The sequence below is a fragment of the Hippocampus guttulatus genome, chromosome 19 (assembly GCF_054856545.1).
Source record: "Hippocampus guttulatus isolate MCC_2025c chromosome 19, RoL_Hgut_1.0, whole genome shotgun sequence".
Classification (NCBI taxonomy): domain Eukaryota; kingdom Metazoa; phylum Chordata; class Actinopteri; order Syngnathiformes; family Syngnathidae; genus Hippocampus; species Hippocampus guttulatus.
This window is the reverse complement of record NC_141279.1, coordinates 3,858,700-3,883,414: the sequence shown is the minus strand read 5'-3', so window position 1 is coordinate 3,883,414 and position 24,715 is coordinate 3,858,700. Positions and strand designations below refer to the sequence as shown.

Genomic DNA, 24,715 nt, shown 5'->3' with positions numbered 1-24,715 from the left:
CCCCACCCACCCAAATCAACTACAGTGGTCCATCTACTTACGAAATTAATTGGTTCTGGAAGAAATTACTTAACTAGAAAATTTTGTAAGTGGGGATGAGTTTTCCATGTAAATGCCCTAATTCGTTCCAAGCCCCCCCAAAATTCAGACTAAATTGTTTCCTAAAGCATAAAAATGCATCAAACTATGTAACACAAACATTTTGTAACTTGAAAATTTCGTATGAAGAGACGTTCGTAAGTAGAGGTACCACTGTACAGATAAGCTGCCCCAGCGTCAATTAGTCTGCATCATAGAAATATTCATTTACTGCCAAGGCATTTAAAATAACATCTCAACACTCTTAAGGGAAGAATAACTCCAGATGTCAATCGCAAATGTAGTTCACTCGCCTGACTTCCGTGCCGCCACTTGTCAGCTTGGATAGCCACACGTGACCCGAAACATGCTAGTCGGTATCAAGACTACACTTTTCTAAAGTTCTTTGTTGCGGTTGATCCTACTTTTGGAATAAGTGCTGGCGGGGAAAAAAATGATATGAGAGTGTTTGTGCAATATTGTGGTCTAAACATGTCAGAACACGATCGTTGCAGTGAATGGATTGAAAGTAAACGTTTGGTATACATGTGTTGCAACTTCCACTAAGTGGGAAAAGAACCGCATGAGAACACGCTGGCTTTTTTTGATGATGGAAGCGCCGATATTTGAAGTTTGTGCCGAGAAGATGGAGGATGATGCAGTCGGTTGATGTGGCCCGCTGTGTACCGATTTGCTCAGCTCAAGTTGTACGAGATCTTAAAGGAAAATTCATCAATTATGAATATTTATAAGCCTTGAACCGCTTTTGCTTTCATCTTTGTTTCGTCTCTTGTCTCCGCTTAATGGCACAGGGGTGTTCATTTCACTATTGGAAGGTTGCGAGTTGGATCCCCATTTGCCCAGCTCAAGTATTGCGTGGCTTTTCTCCGGGTACTCCGGTTTCCTCCCACATTCCAAAAACATGGCAGGCTGATTGAACACTCCAAATTGTCCATCGGTGTGAGTGTGAGCATGGATTTTTGTTCGTCTCTGTGTGCCCTGCGATTGGCTGGCAACCGGTTCAGGGTGTCCCCCGCCTACAGCCCGAAGACGGTTGGGATAGGGTCCAGCAACCCCCGCGAGCGACCCTTTGTGATCAGGTTACAGGGTGCATGAAAGGGTTAAAACAGTGAAATTAACAATGATGATCCTATTTTTGCTTTGGACCCTCAGTTAGGAGTCGTCCATAAAATCGGTTGGATAAATATAATTGCATGTCTCCTTAATTGCAACTCTCTTTTAGAATGTACAAGGAGATCCTGGCCAACGACCACCTCGTGGTTCCAAAAGCATCGCTGTGTGTGTGTTGGAGAGGGAAAGCGTGTACAAAAATTCTTTAAATAAAGGCATTTATAGATCAGCATTTCAGTATACAGTACGCGTCGTATCAAAGCAAGCATATTGCTTCTTCTCTTTCATGAATAGAACTGGTAGGAATGAAGCAATATCTGGAGGGTGTTGTAATTAGGGCCAATTCAATTGGACTTTGATACTTCATTATACAGCTGCCAACAACAGCAACGATTAATAGCCATATTTTCCCCTCTCCATTTCGTTTTCGCACTCATTAAGGGTGTGGAATTAATGGAAATGGCTCCGAGTGGCCTCACTCACTGCTAGAGGCCAGCATTAGCGCCGCATGGTCTCCAAGAGTGCATGTGCATGTTCCGGCGCCTGTTTGCAAACGAATCCCCAGAAGCATCTTGATAACATTTTTTATTTATTTTTTTTGCCTTCCCACATAAAATGTGTTGCATACCAGCATCCAAACTGAAATATTCAAATGATGGTCTATCAAACTCATTGGCGCAGGTTTTGTGCAACGCTGAGTTTTTTTTTTTTTTTTGTCAGCTTGCCTAAAAAACAAAGTTTGTTCAGTATTTGTGTAAAAATAAAAATAAAATATATATATACAGTGTGTGTGTATATATATATATATATATATATATATATATATATATATATATATATAATGTATATATATCACGGAGCAAGAGGCTACTCAAGGTGATTGACACTTCCCTTTCATGACGTGGTCGCTTTGCTATTGACGATTTTGTATGGATGGCTTTTTTTTTTTTTTAATAGCCTCAAGTGATGACTTGACATGAGTCGACATCCAAAATTGAATGCCGATGGTCCAAAAGAGGAAAGAGAAAGGGGGGGGAAATGAGAATGAAAGAGACGAATGCGAACGGGAGACGAATGGGGCGAAACGTGAGCGGCGATATTCGAGGAGAATGGCTCCTGCGACTTCTCCACAGGCTTACCGCCTCTCAGTGTTAGTGCGCTACTCCCCATGGCCCACCGGTGACATGGCATTTAATAGACTCCATGCTGTGAAACAAACTACCTCAATTAATTCCTCCGACTCGGCCCTGGCCTTTCTCTCACTCACAAACCCTCGGGTGTGTGTGAATGTGTGATTTAAGCCATCTTTGTTTCCGTCCTTTTGTCTTCCCACAGGCCGTGTTAAAGAACAGAGCCTTTGGCCGCTCCGACATGATCTATCTTTATTCATTATCCCATCTACCGGTACTTTCATTTCCGTGGATTTTTTTTAATGAAGTGATTTTTTTTTTCCAGTCACATTCTTTTCACCCCACAAAGTCTCATGTTGAAGCAGTACGTGTACGGTATGTACAGTATCTGCTGATGGCCACTGCAGTGTTGTTTCATCACTGAGAATTATGGGAGTAATTGCTTCTTGGTCTCTGTGTCTGATAAATACCGAGGAGCGCAAAGTAAGAACTTGCAGGCGCATAAGTCGTTGCAGGCCGCACTTGTACAACACAAGATATGGATATCATACACAATAAGAACTTTTTTTTTCCCATAAACTTAAAAGTGAATGAGTGCTTCATCGTGAATTGTTTCATAGTGGTGCAGCGCAATTTTTAAGGAATCTTTTAACATTCTTAACTTTCATGACATGTGGAAAATAAGACCAACGCTGTTCATATTAAATGCAAAATATGATAATATACTGTAGGTGACAAGAAACCTATTTTGGGTGATTGGCATTATTTTTGTAGTCTTACTTGTCACAAATGCCACAAAAAGTTCTACGGCTGCATGAATGTGGAATAAACAGTAGCAACTCGTCACACGTGCAAAAAAAGTTAGACACTGTTTTAAAAAAAGGGGTGTCCTTCACCTTGCATTGCCTTTTTTTTTAATTATTTTCCCAAACAAATATTACGTTTCGTTTTTTTTTCTTTTGGTATTTTGCTCGATTTGGGCAGAACGGAGCGTTTTCGCAATTGTGGGATGGAACATAGCCAATCGCGGCAGTACCCATCATTTGCATTCAAATTAGGTCAGTAGGGGCGCGTGCCGTATTTGACTTTGCAGGAATAGGCTCGCTGGTCGGTAGGTAAACTGCAAGATCTTCCCTTGCGGATGATGCAGTCAGCCGCGCACGCGACGCGGGCAACCGGAGACCGCCTTGCATCCACGACCGCGCATCCGTGTGTGACTCCCCCGCCACCCCCACGCCCAGTCCCCCCGCGATAGTTGTGCCACGCAGTCGGTGCGGTGACATTAAGATGATACTGATTTCAATTTGCCTGCCGACCACCACACGGACCTGCGACTCAGACGGAAGTTCACCTCACAGTTCAGTCAACAGTCAGCGTAAAAAAAAAAATAAGCTCAGTGCGAGCATAAAGTGAAAATGTGCGACACTCGCCAAATGCCACCGAATGAGAAACAGACGTTATATCATCAGCTCCGTCACTCACTGACAGTTTAACGACTCGGAGCCACGTCTCTATATACTCCCTTTGCGTGGTTGATGTGTAGACTACCGCAGCTGTAAATAAGGCAGGTCCAGTCGGGTTGACTGGAAGTATTTCTCCCGCTCTCACCGTGCAGTGATGGCTTCATTAAAGAGAAACTGCCTGCCAGTGCTAGCCCTCCAGCTCTAAGGGCTAATCACCAGGCTGACCTTGCCTTGATCCTTGGACAGTGAACCACTTGCCACACTTTGATATGCCGCTTAGGTTTGGTGTGATATGATAAAGGGTTACGAATGCCGAAGGGCTTGGTTCAACTGTGAGTTGTTCATAATCAAGCTAACACTTGGATGACTCAGGGGTCAATCATACAAAGTAGCAAAATATGAAATGCCAACCACACCACCGATGCTGTTTTGCTAAAAAAAAAAAATATTCGATTCCCCGTTCGTGAAGTATTACGAAGCTGCGGAGAAGAGCAACATTTGACATCCTGGGGTCAAAGAGTAGTTATCATAAAACTGTCAAAATGTTGTTTTAACCCTTTCAGGGACCGCGGTTAGATTATCGGGTTACAGGTCATCATTATTTGTGCATAAAAGGGTTAATAGTGAGATTGGGATTCCATTTCTTTTTCTGGAGAAATGTTTAAAAAGTAGCGAGGTCAGGGAAGTTGGACTTTCTTTCATCCCCATCTTAAAGAAATGAAAGAGCGAGGGAAAGGATCTGAGCTCTGTCAGAAGTATTCATCAAAAATGTTCACATCCTGATTAAATTTCATACATTAAAATTTATTACCATTTTAGATGTAAGTGTGTATGTGTCGCGTTCATTAGGAGGGCGCCGGCGGAAAAAGGTTGTGCAAAGTTCTCGGTGGCTCAAGGGGAAAGTTAATAAACAGTGTGTCACTGTTTTTTTTTTCTCCTTTGTCATCAATTATTCACAAATGACACAAGCAACATGCATACTTTATGGTTCTCTGCCGCCTTAGTATTTTCCATATCTTTTATTCGACTCCCCCTTCCTCCCCGCAGCCTCAAAAAAAAAAAAAAATTCTCAACACACACGCATGCAGGTATTTTGCCAAATCGAGTTCAGGTCAAAGAGGAGCATGTGTAAGCACAGCAGGCTAAAAGAGAGACACCATGCACAGCAGCCTCAAATGAATTGGTTCACTCTTCCCTCCTCTCTTTGCCGCCTTCCTCCCCTCACTCGAAGTCAAGTGGCATTTCCATTTTAAAATTGCTTCCCGGCCCATTGTGAATAGAATCGAATTACACTGAAAAGCACTGATTGATTCTCTTTGAACACAATGGTTTTTATGGTGTAGACCTGCTGGCCTCTTCTCTCTCGGCCGCCTATTGAATTCGGTCAGCGTGCCCATTAGAGTGGCTTCACACTGTCTGAATGGGAGAGGTGTAAATATGTGTGTGTGTGTGTGTGGGTGTGTGGGTATAGTGTGTGTAAGGAAGCGAAAAACCACCTCGCGGGCATTTTCTAGCATCTCGTTTCGATAAACGTTTGTGTCTGTTGAAATGTCGGAAGTGAATTTCGGAACGGCTACGTTACATCTACGTGTATCATCTGTTGGATTTGTCCTACTTTTTTGACTTTATTTTCATCTCGCTATAAATCAACTTCAATGTCGGATTGCATTAGGGGCATCGCTACCAGTTTGGGGTTTTCTTTGGGGTGGGGGGTAGGGGGGGGGGGCGGTTGGGAGCTCAGGAACACTGTCGCAACTTCTTCCACAAATATTTTAATTAAGTTGATCGGGAAAGCAGGGGGGGGTTTTTGTTGTTTTTTTTTTGCAAGCTAATTTCAGCACCAAGGACAGAGCCGACTTTCCTGTTCAAGACGCATAATCATTTGCTGGCACACATAAGTACACGGGGGTTCTGAAGCGTTGCATGAATTTGGTCGACTAAACCCTTTCATTGCAATCTGTAACCTGATAACACGATAAGCCGTCCACTGTATCAAGTCAAGTATCAAGTACAACTTGATTGTCAACCGTGCTGTATGTTTAACATACCGCTGTCCCTGAAATATTATTTCGCGCCATCACGTGAAGAAATGTGAATGAGTAAAAGTGATTATACTCAACACACCTTTTTTTTTTGCGCACTTATCAAAAACATACATTGGCAAATTGAGCAAATTTGTTATTTTAGAAGTGTATATATACTCCACCAGACTGGAAGCCCTTTGCATAAATCAGTACCCAAAAAATAGCAATCAGTTTGAAAAAGGTTTAGGACCCCTGATTTAGTCTGCTGTTATTATTATTACATGCATATTTTTTGTTAACAATAACCATAATAATAATAATGGCGGTAATTAAAATGGTGCTTTTTTTCATTTGTTAGAACAAAAGAAATAACTTACTTACTTGTTACGCTGTTAAAAAGCTGCCCCTAGAGCCAAACTTGCGTTGATTAGATGAGCTCCTTAAGAGTCTTGCTCAAGGAAGCCGGTTGGCCCGCATGAAATCCACTTGGGATAATCCATCCATCCATTTTCCGAACCGCTTGATCCTCACTAGGGTCGCGGGGGGTCTTCGGGCAGTAGGCGGGGGACACCCTGAATCAGTTGCCAGCCAATCGCAGGGCACACAGAGACGAACAACCATCCACGCCCACACTCACACCGAGGGACAATTTAGAGCGCCCAATCAGCCTGCCATACATGTTTTTGGAATGTGGGAGGAAACCGGAGCACCCGGAGAAAACCCACGCAGGCCCGGGGAGAACATGCAAACTCCACACAGGGAGGCCGGAGCTGGAATCGAACCCGGTACCTCTGCACTGTGAAGCCGACGTGCTAACCACTGGACTACCGGGCCGCCCACTTGCGATAATGAATGTTTGATTTGTGACACCAGCGTCATACCACTTGCAAATGGGAGAGAGTGTTTTCTCTTTAAACACACTCATTTGCCCATTTATTGAACAAATTAGTCCCTCTTACAAAAAAAAAAAAAAGCCCTCACTGTCTAGCCCTGGAATTTCATCGTTTATGCGTTCACCTATTGATACAGTTTCGGTTTCGGCGCAACATGCTCAGTTATTCATTGAGCAGGTTGCAGGCACAGCTGTCAAGGTTTCTTAGACACACAAAAAAGAAATAAATCAAGACATCTGCAAAACAAACCATACCATATATTCTCTCATCTCCGCAGAGATCAAACTTTTTTTTCCCGTGCTTACAATTGGTCCAACCTGCTAACGCACACACACACACGCACGCATACGTAAAGAGTGCCCCATCCCCCCCCCCCCCGACATCCAAATCTACTCTTTCACCACTTTAGTGGAGGTGGTGATCAATTTTACTTCACATTTCTAGAAAAGATGAATAAATAATCACACATCACTATTCGAGTGCTTCTGCTGACGTAGAATGTTTTGAAACATCTCGAAGGTTGTTATACCGACAGGTAGGGGCGAAAACAAAAATGTGGTTCCATCATAAATGTTTGATGGGAAAGGTAGGCGAGTATGGACGGTATGTTCAGTTTTCATGACTTACCACATCAAAGTCAGAAGCAGCCCTGGGCTGACCTGCACCTTATTTGGAATGGGGTGTAACAATCCCGCAAAATGTTACATTTGTTTTATTTTTAATTACTACTCTGCTATATTTGGAGATATCACCAGTACTGACTTATTGGGAGCTGCACACACCTCTCACTGCACTGACTTAACCCTAATTGCCACGTCGCTGTAGATGAGTCCAAGTGGAATAAAGTGGCGAGTCTTAATCCAGCTAATCGGTGGAATTTTGCTGATTTGGTCAAATGTGCAGAAAAAAAATGCCTATTTTAATTTTAATCAGTATTCTAGTCTAACACAGCTAAAATTCTTCCGCAGCGTATTGTGTGTCTTGTGCATTTGTGTGTGCGTGTGTGTGTGTGTGTGTGTGTGTGTGTGTGTGTGTGTGTGTGTGTGTATGTGATGCATGTCACGACCAGGAAAGAAAAGAGATTGGTGCTTAGTGCTGTTGTCCACATCGCCATAGATTAGTGCCATTGGCGACTTTGCCTCGCCACACCATTAATTCTCGCCATCCTTCAACCTCTTGGCCTTCTCAGCCACACAGCATGGCTTAATGGTGTGAGGCCTGCAGTGTTTTAATTTGACCTGCCGTAGAAATAAAGTCCATTTTCCACATCGAGGAGTTTACAGGCTGGTTGGTTTGTTTTTTTTTTCTTAGATGGAGTGACAGCAGAAACTAACCAGGGTGGACCTTTACAATGCGTGTGCATCATGGCCAATTGATATGTCAGCAATACAGAATTTTACAAAGGGCATGTGGACGTTGCGTGCGTACGTGCGTGTGTTTGTGTGAAATGGGTTCTCGAGTGATTCGAGCACCTTGGTCCACAAAAATGCTTGAGCCATTCTTTCTGCCTCGAGTAACCGCGTTTGCGTATGCGTACACAGTTAGGAAGAAGTCAAGATAACTGCTGTAACAATTGTTCATAGTTTACTACGAAGCACAATTTAAATTAAGTACAAAAAGTTTTATTATCTAAAAATCAGTTAGCGGTTCATTAAGTGGAAATGTGTTTTTTTGTTGTTGTTTTTTTGGGTTGTTTTTTGTCTCTGATAGCTGCAGCCATCGTGGGGTAGTGAGGTGGAAGGTGATGAATTGGACATGAGGTAGTGTGGATGTAGAGAATTTTGTTAAGTAATAAGTGAAAAATGTTCACCGCTGAATAATTGATCATCCCCCCTGCCCCCCCCACCACCCCATCCTCCACACACTCACTCCCTCATTTGCACTCATACATGTTGATGAAGTGTCACATCTCTGCTTAGCAATGGAGGAAAAGCCCCTCCATCCTCGCTCTCTCAGCCACACGCACACAATGTACATGCACGTAAAGCTTATTGAGATTTATGGTGAAGTCGTGGAGGAGAAGGAAGAGAAGCGGAGGAGAAGGAATGCATCTTTTGTCTGGAAATGGGAGTGTTGCACTTTCATTGAGGTTGATCACTTAACTCGTTTTATTTTCCTGCGATCCTGTTTAGCCGAGAGCTTTTTTTCTGCGTGTTTTCATCAAAGCTAAAAAAAACACTCAAGTGTTCCTCTTATTTCTGTTTTATTCATCATGTCTTCCCACAACATGTCTCTTAAGTGCACAGCAGTTTCCTTTCCAGCCTTCTGCTTCTTTTAGTGCGTGATTCCTTCGGAACGTGTTTGCTGAACATATTCTGGTGCTCTGGTGTAGTCGCGGTACACTTGTCTGACTTTAGAGCAGGGTTCAGGTCTCAGCTCCGTTAAGTTACGGTGTGCATGTGCCTCTGAATGGTCATGCCTTTCTATATGTAGCCTGTGATTGGCTTTAGATAGCTAGCTAGATAAGTAGCTAGCTAGCGAGAGAGCGAGAGCTAGCTAGCGAGAGAGCGAGAGCTAGCTAGCGAGAGAGCGAGGGCTAGCAAGCGAGACAGCGAGCTAGCGAGAGCGATAGCTGGATAGATAGATTTTTCGTAAAATGAAGTGTTAACTTTCATGTTCAGTCTTTTTTTTTTCTTCCCTTTGGCAGTATTTTGTTTTTGCTTTCTCGGTGAAGGCGCTTTTAATCTGCCTTTAATAAAGTTGTCTTTCATTTGCTCCAGGTGTCATGTCGTTTCACAGCCCGGTGCTTTTATTTAATCTCTTATTCATGATAGTCATGTTCGCCGCCTCTCCTCGACGTGTCCTCGCAGTCCCTGTCAATTTGCAGCAAAGAGCACCGACATACAGTAGATGATGAATGGTGTGGCGAAGGGAAGAGCGTAAAAGCGGCACATCACGATCATTCCATCGGCTGTTTGTTTTGTGTATGGATACAATCACTAATTAGGAGAACATTTAGTTCCATCTATTCTGATGCCGTCATCAGTGGATTCTCATCAAAATGCAGTGTGGATATTCTTGGAAGAAACGTTCCCTCCACTACGAACTGCGCAATGTAACAATAGCCACACTTAGCCTCATCCAGTATTGGCCCCGAAACACATGCAACTCAAAGCAGCACTATGAGCAGCACCACTCCCGTTGTTTCCACAAATGATACTGTATCCTTCTGTTACAGCTTTTAAGACTAGTTTGTTGAATAGTGCACTTTAGGCTAATTTGCTAGTTTGCTACCAGAGCCCCGTTTCTACTTCAGGTTGTGTTAACGAGTGGTAAGGCCAGTATTTCAACGGTAGGAGGTCCTAGCATATTTAGGAAAAAAAAGAAAAAAAATAGTCATTTTTGAAACGGTCAATTTGAGTTATGGAGTTATGTGAACTTAACTATCTGTAGCCCAAAAGCAAAGCATGGGGAGTCTCTGTTGGCGAAACGTACGGATGCAGTCAGTTATTCCTTCCGTTCGCTTGTTTCCTTTTCTGCCATGTTTTGTGGCGTATTGAAAATCATGATGAAATTTATATACGCGATAAAAAGAAAGGAAAAACTGTCTTTTTTCATATAGCAGCATCTGGCGTGACATGCTTTTGGTCAGCAAGAGCCGATTGCTCCACGTTGGCCCCTGTTGACCCTTCCACCAGGCGGTCCGGCTCCACAATAAATAAGCTCAAAAGGCAATCACGTCCACTTCAATTTCGTGACAAAATCCCTCCGTTCATTTTCCTTTGAGGCCAAAGTAGAGTTTCATTTGAGCGTTTTTAAGCTAAAGTTGCCTGTTTTCACTTTGGAATCACTCCTTCGGGTCAAATATGACTTCCTTTTTTTTTTCTTTTCATTGAAATGCCGTATCTGCTCTTTTACTCCAAATACAGCCCCCCCACCCCTTTTTTTTTCCTTTCATTTTCACCACTACACAATCAGAGTATCTGCCAGCTTGGGTTATTGTTGTTATCAGTCATTCTCTAAAGATCGCCGTGTTAACAGGAGCCGGGGTCTCCACATCACCCCACGCCAATAGAATAAGGTTAGGAGTGGCCTGGCGGTGGGGGGGCGACAAGTAAAATCATGGAGGGCGGGTGGGGGCGTTGGAGGCTTTAACAAAGCACAGTTTCCTTTTTTCATGACAGTCTCTGACCTTTAAGGATATTAACATCTGACATGATGAATTGTGCGTTTGTGAGAGTCGAATAAGAGGAGAGGAGGGTGCGCAGAAGGAAAGGTTTGCTTCTTATCGGAAATGTGCGACTTTAGTGAGACGCCGGCAGTGCAAGTCTCACCCTGTGTGGCACACTCAGTGGGACCCTGCGCGATGTGTGAAATATTGTGTGAATGAAAATGGGACGCGTCGCTCTGCAGCCTCAGCCTGCACACATCAGCAACTCTTGAGCCCAGTGATAGACAGTTACACACCCCCCCCCCCCAAGCCCACCCCCTTTAAACACACAGTGACAGAGCACACTGCAATATGCGCTCTCAATTTATGTGTGGCCATTTAGCCCTTTTTTGGGGGGGGGGCACGCCTGCAGGTTTCTCGTGTGTGAACACGAGTTGATCTGCGTACATGCATAAAAGAAATGAGAATCGATACGCCGCTTCCAACTGTAACTGCGTGCTCATCCCTTCTCTTTGTATTCTAATGTTGTCTGTTACGTATCTGCCTCGGATGTCTTCATTCAGACATGAAAAATCCATTATGGAAGGCGCCACAATGCTTGCTTAATCCCATTTGCTCACAAGCAGTAAGTGCTTAGGTGGGTACTCATAATTCCATCCGCACAATTGACAGCAAACGCTTTGAAGAAACGGACTGAAAGCCGCTGAAAAGAAAATGGCACCCCCTCCCCTACTCCCCACTCCCCACCCCTCCCTGTATTGCAGCCCAACTCCTCTGATAAGAATTGACCGGGTGTTAGGGAGTACGACTACAAAACACCCACGGCCTCTGGTCTTATTCCACATTGGGTCTGATAATAGTCTCTCGAAATCACAAAGGCTACAGAGGATGGAGGAGAGATTTTAAGTAGCGTTCGGAGACTCATCTCAACTCTGCGGGTTGGGGGGGGGGGGGGGGGGCTATTACAGAGCCACACTTAGTCTGGTAAAACAAAATACAGAAGGCTGACAAAGTAAGAGGGTGCTTGACATACGAACAGTAACAATTGACGATGCAAAGACAAAGACAAATGGTGTGCCCCACACAGCCCTATCCGAGGCGCCATTGACACTGCAGGCAAATGCGGCCTCCTTCGCATTCACCCACATGCACGTGAAAGTGATTCATTTCAATTTTTAGGACGATCTGACCACAACATCCAAGGTGTGAACCGATAGCAAATTCCTAACACGGTGCATGCGCGAGCAGGCAAGATTGCGCCCGTTACTTCATGTGTAAACCTTAATTCAATAAGGCGCAATGTGTTTGTGTGACCGTGGCTTTGAGATTTTCGGAAGGGTGTGAAGAATGAGCATGGGATCTCCACTTTGACGACTGGGTCTGCGGAAGCGACGCGCACGCACGCGCGCGTATTTGCGAATGTTTAAAGTAATTACAGGCAGTTGACTGGGCTCTGAACAGAATGGAAGTGTCACTTTGGGAAATTGTATTTTTATTTACTGCGACGGGCCTCTGGCTGCATTTTCCACTTGGTATGGAAGTGCAGTGTGTGTGCGTGCGCACGTGCGGACCAGTGTGTATTGTTCTTCACACCGACTGCATGTGTTTGTTTACTATTCAGCGTTCACTCTTCAACTGGACAGCTTGATTTCGTATGTATACCCTTACAATGAAGGGTAAGTAGGGAGGTTTCTAGTTTTGTGCCCTGCGCTTGAAGGCTAATCTACATGACATGTCCCTTTGCAGACAGTACGTCCCATATGACGATGTGGGCAAAAACATGGTCGCCTTTTCAGAAAAATCCTCTTTTGAAGTCACGTAATGTGTATCAGCGCACATTAATTTTAGTCATTACGGTCATTTGTTCGGCCTGGTGTAAACGCTCTCATGCTTTGAATTACCGCTATCCATGCAAACCCTTACGCGGTGATGTATGGCTTTCGGTCGTGGCCAAACGAAAACAAATTAAACAATTTTGAAATGGATCCGTTTATTAGTCCCGTGTTCCGGTCCATCTCTCTTTGCACACAAATTGATAATTGATCAGCGCATCCAATTGCCCTCAATGGGTTCGGTTCATTAAACAGACTTGGAGTTTCGGGCTATGCTATCATCCTTGGAGAGTCTTGGCCATATTCTATTCTGTTATGATCAATGGCATGATATACCAATTATTATTATTTTATTATCGTCATTCGTATTATTGTTGTTGTTTATAGCATTGGCAGTAAGAAGAAGAAGAAGAAAATATGAGCCATTTATTTGAATATACATAGCAGCACGGTGGTTGACTGTTTAGCACATCCGATTTGCAGTGCAGAGGACCTTGGTTCGATTCCGGGCTCCGGGATTCCTATGTGGAGTTTGTGTGTTCTCTCCGTGCCTGCGTGGGTTTTCTCCGGGTATTCTGGTTTCCTCCCACATTCCTAAAACATGCAGTGGGTAAATGGAACACTCTATATTGTCCCTCGGTGTGATTGTGAGCGTGAATGGTCATTTGTCTATGTGCGCCCTGTGATTGGCTGGCGACCAGTTCAGGGTGTACCCTGCCTATTTCCCGAATACAGCTGGGATAGGCTCCAGCAAGCCCGCAACCCTTGTGAAATGCCGCTTTTGAAAAAAATATTCTGTGTGATATTGATGCATTTCGATCCAGACACGGATTGTTCATTTGGTAGAAGAAGTGGAACGTCGTCCCTGTCAATTTCTAAACTCTTTATCTCTCCCGGTCTTTATAAGTCTCTGTCTTGGCCCTCTTCTCGCATGACCTATCTCTCCTGTCTGCTCTTCTGTCTTGATCGCTTTGCGCCCCAGAGTGCAGTGATACGGGGGTCCTTATGAATTATGTAGCGTTGTAATCACTCTACTCTGGTTCCTTTTACAATAAAACAGTCTTAAAGCATCAAACATTCAACAGGATTTCGTTCTCCATTAACCGGGGGAAGCTCTGTTAAGTGGGAAGAGTTTTGCAGGAGCCGCATTGCTGTGGCGATACTAAGCAACAAATGAGTTTTTATCCCGTTAAATTGTTTACGTTTATACAGCGCGCTCAATTCTAAGTCAAGGACAAACACTGCCATTCCCTTACAGGTTAAAAAAAGAAACTTCAGAGCAAAAATGTGTGTTGTTGCCGTTGCCGTAAGCAATCTGTGTTCTCCTGCAACGCTGGATAATTAGCGATATTCATTCCATACTGATTGCATTTGGATCAAAGTGAGATACACAGTGAGGCTAAGTTGACACAACAGATGGGTAGCATTTACGAAACCATCTGGAATCGGTCGAAACGGGTCGGGAATGAGCAGGCAACTTTCAAAGAACTTGGAAAATGATCAGATGGACATTTGTCTGTCACGTCCATTACAAGCCAATCAAACCAGCGGAGCAATCAGACCACCACCAACATCATCTAAAGTGGCACTAAAATAAATTGCATACTGCTGGCTTGATAGGGAGCCAGCGTCCATCAGAAATGTTGTTTGGATTTAATAAAACTCGCTTCTAAGAAATCCGAACCAAAAAGTGGTATCTCCTTAATGGTGGTGAACGGTCCACTCATTCTCAAGAACCTTCTCATGGCAAAAATGGATTCACTTGATTGCAAATGTGACTATTTGTAAATGTGCTCAAGTTTCAAGTTAAAAAAAAAAAATGAATGGACTGTTCTGATGCAATTCGGAAATGACAGAGCAAAATCCGACCCAACAAACGAATGACGCCATTCCAACATCCTTGCAGCAGTTGCAGTTTCAAGTCCCACCCGCATCTTATCTCCCTCATTCCTACGAATTAAATTAAATGACTTATTAGCTGCTCCCACTCCTGAGGGTGCTTTGATTTCAGAAGGCTGGATTTTTCCATTTACTCCCCCACCCAAATGTATCAGCACTTGTTCAATATCAATACAGCCCCCGGGTTCAAGCCAACTCATTTGACCGCGCTGGCCACTGTCTTAAGTCACTATTTGGCCCCGATGGATTTGCAGAGGCAAATAGCCGTCGTGTGGAGGCAGCTGAGTCCACGTGGCAGATGACTTGACGGTAACATTCTGGAGGCGCACGCTCACACACACACACACACACACACAGATAACGATATCACCCGCACGCAAACAAATCCCTAATCGTTTCCATTTGCCGGAGAGCGCGTTGCAAGACATAGATCTGAACAGAATGAGGCCAGTCATTACAGAGATGAGATGGCTGGCTCCGAAAGGCTGACGATATCTTCTGGGAGTCCCAAAGGGAAGCTGCAAACTGCTGGTAGTTATCTACTTGCTGTTATCTCTGATCATGATACCCTCCGTGACTCGCAGCGGTTTTCCCTTTTGTTTCACACGGAGGGCAAAGACTGTCACTGTGAGGCTGGATGCGTGGGTGTGTGCGCTAAGACTTTTCCCGATTGAAGAAGGGGGTCCTCGGTATTTCAACAGATTTTTTTTTTTGCCTTGCTGGTTTGTTTTTGTTGCTCTCATACGACACCAAATCTTTATTCTAAAAGTGTGAATCTGTATAACCAGCTGTGAGCATTTATACTTGGCCATTTGTGGCTTGTTGCACCCAGAGGGAAATCAGACCAAACTTGGTGGGTGTTTGCATTGGTGTATCATTAGTGCAATCATCCTTTTGTGAGTCGCACGTTAGGATGGAGCAAACTGCGGGTGCAAACGAAATGCAGTCGAAGGTGCTGTCGCCGGCCGCGGTTAATTCTTTGTGACTTCTGCTCGAGGTATTTTATGGAGATCAGCAAGGCTCACCCACGCGCGATAACGGAGCTTTGATCAAGTCGAGGTCCTGCTCGTGCGTGACATCGCAACTAAGCAGCGACGCCACGATGATGGTAGAGACCATGAAATGCTCAACAATTATCGTACAGGCCCACTGCGAGAGATTTTTGTAATTGAGTTCCGTTGATAAAATGAGGCAGTTTGTGATGATGAAATATTTTTCTAGATTATGATTTTTTTTTTTTCAAGGTCTTGCACCAAGTTTAGCTTGTTGAGGTCGCAAGGTTTTTGGCCCTGAATTAATTACATCCGCGCCCGGTTGCTGCCAAGTGTTGGAAACTATTAATTCATTCACTCCCAAAGACGTTTTTAAACGTCTTTTCAGACTTGGTCCAGAATTGGCTAGTTCTGAATGAGTTAAGTCGGAGAGATGAAATCATCAATAATATTCCATACCATGGTAAAGTTCTAAAGAAACGATATGTCGCTCCCATGCCTGGTGTGGCCCCTCCCCTTTTGTACACACATTTGCAGTCCCGCACGATCCTCCGTCAGGTGGCATCCGTGATGCCTTTGCCTTTGTGTCAGATTCCCATTGACTCGGGCGCAGCAGCAGATTTCCATGTTTGTCATTGTTCCATGGCTTAGTGAATATCATGTTGAAAGGCCCGAGAGGGGAATTGGCAGCCGGTGGTCCTGCATCAAAATGAATTCTAGGCACTCTCTCTCCGCCACGGCCGTGGGCCTCATCGCTCTCCTCCTTCATGAACATGGTTTCTCTCTCGCCCATACACTCTCTCTCTCTTTCTCTCTCTGACCGGCTTTTTTTTTTGTTTCTGAAATGATCCTTACACACACACACACACACACGCACACACCGAGGTTTGCTTGTGGAGTGTCCCCGCTTGGCCGGTGAGGGACCGGGAGTGTCGTCCAATCTCTGTTCAGTCAAGTGTTAAATTAGATTCCGTTGCCTCTCTGTCGGAGTTGTGTGGGAGACACGCTCATACACAACTCACTCATTCATATACTGGGAGAGTCGAGTAACTTTATGCAGACGCTGATTATGATTTTGATGGTTATGATGATGCGAAAAAAAAAATAAGTTGCGTTTTTGGTGAGTATAATAAGAAAACCCAGGAAAAATATGCACCGGAGTTTAGTTTGGGGTTTTTTTTGGGGTGTGGGGTCCACCTTTGGATTTTTTTATCCTCACAGCTTCTCTTTTAATTTTGAATTTATGATGCGAGGTGTAATAGCTCAAATTTAAGGAAGTTGTGAATGAATTGAAGACATCGCGTGTTTTTTTTTTTGTTTGTTTTTTGTTTTGTTTTTTCTGGGAAGACCTTCAACAAGATTTCATACTGATATTGTTCCGTGTAGGGTCTGGCTCTAAATCTCGGTTGAAGGTCATTCCAAAGGTGCTTGATGGGGCTTTGGTTAGAGCTCTCAAGTTCTTCCACGCAAACCTCCTTCAACCATGCCTTCCTGGACTTTGCTTTGTGATCTTCGGGTCGAAAGCGCCTTCCCCCAAAGTCGTCATTGTCAAATGTCCTCTTTAACTGGATCATTTCGATCCAGGGCAACTAAAAAAACTAATCAACCCTTGATTATGTATGGGGGTTTTTTTCCAAAAGAGAATGGGGGGGAAAAAAATTCAACAGATCGAACCATATGACTCGGCGGAAAAAAAAATAAAAAAAAGAACCATTAGTTGACGCTTTATTCTTGAAAGATGATGTTCAGATGTTCCGTGTCAGCCCTTTTATGTCTCCGCATGCTGTCCAGACAGCTCACTTAGGTGAAAGCATCTACGGTAAGCCTCAATTACTTTTTTTGTCTACTGACAAAATGTCGACAGGAATTTGGGCGTTACATCCTCCCTATCTTCATCACCTCCCACCCTCTTTTTTTTTTTGCCTCTGTCCTCTTTTCGGGCTCTCTGCAGTGCACATCAATATTAATCAACCCCTAAAGCGGCTAGTTTCTCAAGCTGCATACGGCAAAATACTGCAGTCTGCTTGAACATACGTGGATACACACACACACACACACACACTACGGCCATTTTCAGATGATTGCCCCGAATGAAGCTCGTCACCTTACTTGATTTAAACCGTCTTCAGTTTCTGAATGGGCAGCCGTGATAAATGAAGGGAGAGCAGGGAACTGTGAATAAATGCCAGGCTACATCCAGACTTTCAATAATTTTGCTGACCGCACTTATGGAAGTGGAAGGAAAGCAATGGAATTATTCCACCCCTGCAGAGGTGGGCCCGGAATAAGGTCAGGTTCCCCCATTTGGGCCAAGTCATGCAAAAATGACCCGGCTGTCCCAGTGGCAAGCACACCCGAGAGTATCAAAGCACAAACCAACCGACGTAAGAACGACAAGCTACAATCGAAACATCAACTGGTCGTGAAAGCGCATTGCGAAATCATCTGCGGGATCTCGACATGCTTTTAGGTGTGCTTTATTGCGGCGACCATGGTTTCATTATTATTATTTTTTTCTTTTATGATGCATCGCTTCCAGTCTCAGTATTGGTGCAACTTTTCATTCTGAGACGGTGTATTTACACCCTGCCGAGGGGGACGGCAGTTTGCGCTTGTGCGGAAGGTGCTCGAAGGTGTTTTGCAGCATCTCTACGCAGCGGAGTGCTTGTTTAATGGTTAGTAGGGGTGAAGAAAAGCCTCAGGCTACTATGGAAAATAGCTGAAGAGAAGGTAATCGATTTCAGACACCCCAACCTCGTCCTGCTGGGTGACTTTGTGTACGTGTGTGTGAGTGTGTGAATTGTTTTCAACATCCGGCAATTAATGAATCTTTTCTTTCTTCCTAATCAAACTAAAAACGAATTTCTAAGTATCGTAAGCCATAAGACGTTATTTCAAATCGAAACCAAAAGCGATTAAGATTTACCTTTCAATGCAGGCCAGAAGATCAACCAGGATGAGCATGAGTAGCCCCATTTTAAATTGACAGGAGGCAAAATGTTTCTGCGGACTTCGGAGTTAATTTTGCTGCTGCCATCACGTGTTGTATCAATGAAGATTAATGAGCCTGTTTCAGAAGAAGCCATGCAAGCCCAAGCCGTGACATTACCTCCACTTTGTTTCACAGATTAGCCTTTCCATCATTTTTGGTAAAGGTTACATCTTTGTCTCACTAGTCCATAAAACTCACCTCTGTACAGTTTTTTAGATTCCAGCCTCAGCGATCCTAATGAGCGCTTTGCATTTTCAAGTGTTGTATATGTACTTTTGTTGAGCTTGATGACCTTCGGTCTCGCCCTCCGGTTTCCATCGTCGAATGGTTCTGTTGTCAATGACTGTTGTTTTTCCTTTGACGACGCCCTCAAAATCTGTTACTAAGAACAGTAGTAGTTTCTTTCTTTCTCAGGATATTTTGACATATTTTGTGTATCTAACCCTTTCAGGCATAGACATGCTTCAAACTGAATTGATAGAATAAATGCACCGCATACAAATTCGATGTCAAAATAGCATGATGGTGTCATCGGAAATTTTCCCGCCACGCTTTGACTATTAGGTTCTGTTGTCATCCGTGCTTGCTTGAATTGACTCAAGCCGGACTGAACTATTACTTTCTTATCAGCTTTGCATGGGTGTGCGCGTGTGAAGGAAATCGACGGGGGAAGACATATGACATGCATGTCTCTAATGTGGCGCTCGAGTCCGAGCAGACATTGCGCGCGGCGCTCTACTGAGCTGAGGAGAAATCGAGTCGATGAGGGAAGAAGGATGGAGAAAGGCGCTCGATGATGTGAAGAGATAGATGGGAGGATGGATGGAGGGAGTGTGAGAGAGGGAGAAGGCTGGATAGCATGATGAAGCTGATAGCAGAAATCATTTACCAGCGCAATTTGTTGACAAGGATCTGGGAATGTCTCAATGTGTCAGCGTCCCAGTCACTTTGATGGATGATGGAAGTTCACCGTCTCTCTCTCTCTCTCTCTCTCTCTCTCTCTCTCTCTCTCTCTCTCTCTCTCTCTTTTCGACAGCGTGTTTTCAGCCTCAGACGCCAGCTGAGCAAAACTGTTTCTCACATAATGAGGGTATCAGTTTGCGCACAAGTTGCATGCACACCAGAAGCAATATTCTATGTGCGTGTGTGTGTATTTGTATTTGTGTGTGTGTGTATGTATATATATATATATATATATATATATATATATATACACACTGCTAGAGAGAGCTAGCTAGTTAGCTAGATAGCGAGCTAGCTCGAGATATATACATCTCTATACATATAGATGTATATAGATACATATTTTGAGAGAGAGAGCGCGCGAGCGCGCGTTTCCTTGCCTTCACAACCGATAACCATTAAAATGTATGTTGATGCGTTTGTCGTCACATTTTTGCTGCGGGTCAAATGCCGTAAGGTTACAAAGCCTATTGATGGGGTCCCTTGTTTGAATTAAGATGACTTGCCTTGGGGCACAACTCCAACCCAGTATCGACTGCGTCGAGATTAGCAAGGAAAGGGAAATCTGAGCAAAGGCGCATCAAAGGCTGCAAAATAGAGAAGTTGTGTTATCCTGTCAATTTTGGGACAAGCTCGAAATGTTTCGAAATACAAGTAGTCAGTGTTTTCGTCGGTAAAGATCAATACACGCATTTTGTATTTTGTTGTCCTGAACTGGACGCGCTGTAAATACACGTTAAATCGCCTCAACATAATTACATCAATCACGATCATCATCATCCGCTTCCTTTGACACCTACCGCGCTAAATGCTATTTGATCGCTTTCCTCGCATTTGGCGTGAGCGTTTATTTCGCAATCTTAAACGTTGTGTTTGAATAATTCAACATTAAATTGACTTTTATCTTTGCTTTTACCGCCTTATTGGCTTGCTTAACGTATGTGTTTAGTGCTAATGCTACTTAATGTGCTAATGGTGTGCCTTTCTCTCCACATGAGCGCATTAGCTAGATGTGGTTGTTTTGAAGGCCGTCGTGATAATTATCATATATCATCAGTCATTCATCATAAATAGTGCGTAAGACATTGAGAGGATTTCAATGGACAATGGATACATTTTGAGGGGTAAACTTTTTGTGTCTGTGAGTTAATCGTTACCGTTATAAACGGAGTGAGCTCTTAAGTTTCTCCGTAATTGGTTGAAATGGTCTCATTTCTGCTTGAAAATTCGAAAATAGGAAAGCATTAACAAAGCATTGCCCACCTCGCAGAGGCTCAGCGGTATCGGAGATAAATAAATGGGCACTCGCATCTAAATCTACCACCAATGCGAAGTGTCCCATTTGATTATCGGTGTTTCGCCTCGGTCTCGCGGCCGGCGGGTTGTTGTTTTTTGTTTTCCATTTGTACGAGCCGAAGCAAACCCTAATTTGAGCGTAACGATTCTTTGCCCGCGGACTCGATGGTGACTCTCAGCCAGATCCAGCACTGCAACAGTCTGCGAGCCATTGGCAAACTGCTTTGTTATGCTCGATGCCATCAATCTCTATGCATGAGAATGGCCAACTTCAATACCGCTATTGATTGTGGAAACCTTTGAAAACGGCTAAGGTCAAAGCTTCATCCTTCCTCAAAAAGTTGCTGAGATTGATTATTACATTTTTAAGCCATATTCCATTAAGGTTTGAAGCAGTGCGGAAGAATGGTGGCTTGCGCATATGTCAGATGGATTCATCATCATTGGTCGGAGGAAATTATTATCCTGCGGGCATGTAAATTAGAAAGAGAGCCTGGACAGGGGTGAAAGAGTATGTTATTCATGATAGACCGAGTAAGAGGAAACATTACTAAAGCAAGTGAGAAATATGAGGACAAAATGGGCCAGAAACAAAACTTGGACAAGAAAGATTTGAATCTTCAGCTGCGTTTCTCATCAAATGGGTGATTTCCATTTATTCCAGTTTATCCACATCTACTTTTGTATTTTGTCCATAAGTGATTAGACAAAAAAGCACGCACACACACACACACACACACACACACACACACACACACACACACACACACACACACACACACATTAAAAGTAAACTTTGATATCAGGAAACGGGCCGCAAATGTCATCCGGCGTCCCCCGGGCCACAGGTTTGAGACCTTTTTTTTTTCTTCACAGCAAGTAACTACAGCAGCCAGCCGGTTGATCGACACAGTAGCTAGTTAGCAGCAAGTGCTTGTAGCTAACGCTTGCAGTCAATCACAGCCTTCAGCCTTCAAATCTTCAATACGCTCCACACCCCCTCGCGGCTACCTCGTTAGTCAACTCCTGGCTCAACGTTGCATCATTTCGAGTTTGCGTAGCACTGAAATACTCAGCAAGTGAGAGACTTGTTATTCCTTACTTTTGGGGTAGGTTGAAGTTTTCTTCTTCTGAAATGTTTTAGCGGTTGGCAAACAATTTTTGGTGGGCAGAAGTGCACTCTTTTGAACCGAGGGACACTTTCTAGAACCCATAGGCAGAATTCGAAATGGTCAAACATTTGGGCATTTGAAATATGAGGTGCCACAGTTAAGTGGACAACATAATGTTTCTAATTTTCATCCTCCTTTCTCTCTTGCAGGGTAATCAAGAGGCCCCGGCCCCCCCTGAAGCAATGGCTCAAGCCTTCCCACCCGCCCAGTACCCTCCTCCACCACAGAATGGGATGCCCGCTGAGTATGCCACACCCCACACTCACCCGCCAACTGACTTCACAGGACCAAATACGGTTGGCGAGCACGCCCTGACGCTGTACACGCCGGCGCACACGCAGAGTGAACAGCCCGTAAATGACAGCAGCATCTCTGCACTCACAGCCAACACAGTAACGGTGAGTCAACACTGCAAACAACAAACTACGAAGATCCTTTTCAGAATGTTGAGTATCAGAACAGCATCTTTATGTCAGACATGCAGGTTCCAAATGGATTAACTCATTCAGTACCAGCCAATTCTGGACCAATTCTGAAAAGACGTTTAAAAACGTCTTTGGGAGTGAGTGAGTTAATATAGCGATGTGCCGAAATTCAAACACAAAACTCCTCTGCAATGGAAAAATTAATGTGAGGTTTTGCTGAAAGGTAGTTTTCAAAATTTGGAGTTTGGATGTAAGGCTCCATCCATCCTGTGTGGAGTTTGCATATTCAATCCAAGCTTGGATGTGTTTTCAAACAGTACTGTAGCTTCGTCTCCCATTCCCCCCAAAAGAAGCTTTTGATTTGACTTGAAATTTTCCTGAGGTGTGAATGGTTGTTTGTCCTGCCCCATGATTGCTTGGCAAACAGCATCCCGCCTCCCCTCCAAAAGTCAGCTGGGATAGGCTCCTGCTCACCCGCGATGCGAGTGCGGTATCAAAAATGGATGGATGGATGGTGATTTATACAATCAGATCTTTCCACTGCTGCGTTTTATAATCTGGTGCAACCTAGCACGGCTAGAATACTCTCACCGAATTGCTACAGCCCAGTTTCGTCAAATGTTTAATTTACAAACGGACGTTTTCTTCCGAACAGTTGACTTGAGTTACCAAAATCCACACCGTGGTCCAAAGTAGTACATGGGAAGTCAAGTTGGGAAAGAGCTGATACAGGCACTCACGCTTGCGGGGCAAGCAGATCCAGCAAGTCAAACCAAGTCCAAGATCTCCAGCTGAAGGCTGAACCTTTCTCGCAATGTTCTTTCATAATCGAAGATGCTGTCCGTTTTCGATAGAACCGCAGCTCTGGCAGTATGCGCACTAACTAACGTCTTATGGGACCGCAATTGTTTAATAGGACGGCAGCATTGCTCTGCTGTAGCTTTCAACTCGGTCTCCTGATAGATTACAAACCGGTCAGTCTGACACCTATATCCCGGAAGACTGACTTGGAGTGCGTTAAATGTTTGCACTAAGTCAGCCATTTTTCTCCAAAAATAAAAAATAAAATTGAAAAAAATGTTCTTCTTGTGATATGTTGCAATGTCAGCAAGCAATCCTTGACCCAAATGGTTTCTTTTTCTTTCAGTTTTGCTTGCTTAAAGATGGTTTCTCAGGGGAAGCTGTGTGGAGAGAATGTTCTCCTCACCACAGTTACAAGGTAGACGATTGCTTGATTTGAATGCAATTTTTTTTTTTTTTAACAATCCAAAGATTTCATTCATGTGCGGCGCTCACCTTTGAAGCCAGCCGGGTTTTAAGATAATTGATACGGCGAGTTGAGCTCAAGTGCTTTTGTAGTGGCGGGTGGTACACTGGGAAGCCTGCAGGGAGTCAATGAAGCCTTTCTTGTTGACTCCGGGACTATCTTTCTGAAGTCTCTCAGAAAGCGAGCTTCAGCAACATAAAACGTCGAACTTAAAAAAAAGTCAAAAGTGCCCTATCCTGAGGGATTCTCTAAAATCTGGGATAATGCATGAAGTTAAAAAAAAAAAAGTCAAAAGACAACCAGAAGATGTGCCCAAGAAAAAGATTCTATTTTATATGATTTTCAGCTTTTGCACTTTGCACTGTAATAAGTGACAAAGTATAAAACAATCGAAGAAGCACAGATTTGCAAAGACACACGTCCGTGGCTGAGCATGACCATTCTGCAACCACCACTCATCGAAAGAACTCTGAGTCGCTGGGAGTCGTGCATGCTGGGATTGTATGGCAATATGTGCAGCGGAGCTGGTGACCGGCGTATTTTCCGAAAGAAATCTGTCGACTCCCCGACCGTGTGACCACAGGGGCGTTTTAACTTTTTGAAGTTTCACTTTCTGAGACACACCAGAGAAGTGAACATTTGAAACACACTCTTTGTTTTTGTGCCGAGTCGCCGTGTTGATCATTACCTGCCTCTTGTCGTTTGGCCGATGTCCCGCTGAGCTCGCATCCACTCTCACCTGCTCATTGGGAACAATGTAAATACACAGCTGGGATCGAATCGGGTTTATAGGCAGGTGGAGTTGTTTAGGGCACTTTGGGATCCGTGGAGGATTATGTGTGCATGCATATGACCGTGTGTGGAATTCTAAAGCTTAAGCCCCCTCACTCACACACATCGGCATAATATTCAACTCGGTATCACCGTTTCCCCGGCGACAGCGAAGGAAGTTTGGCCTGGTTGTGTATGATAATGTTCATTTAATTATTGCCTCGCCATCCCTGGCTGCTCACACACTGTGGATGGCGCAGGCAACTCAACCCAGCC

General features: G+C 44.0%; 1 protein-coding gene across 7 annotated transcripts in view; it reads left to right on the top strand.

Moving 5' to 3' along the window:
* rbfox3a (RNA binding fox-1 homolog 3a) overlaps positions 1-24,715 on the top strand; it is a 220,247-nt gene that overhangs the window by 155,866 nt on the left and 39,666 nt on the right. For 4 of the 7 annotated variants that reach the window (XR_015104126.1, XM_086138891.1, XM_086138890.1 and 1 more), the window contains exons 6-7: positions 22,126-22,374; positions 23,549-23,620. Coding sequence is in view for 6 of the 7 variants with exons in the window: in XM_086138891.1 (XP_085995017.1) it covers positions 22,126-22,374; positions 23,549-23,620 (321 nt within the window). In the remaining variant the exon portion in view is untranslated. The remainder of the gene's footprint in view (positions 1-22,125; positions 22,375-23,548; positions 23,621-24,715) is intronic. The other 3 variants (XM_086138894.1, XM_086138893.1, XM_086138892.1) reach the window with 1 other exon arrangement.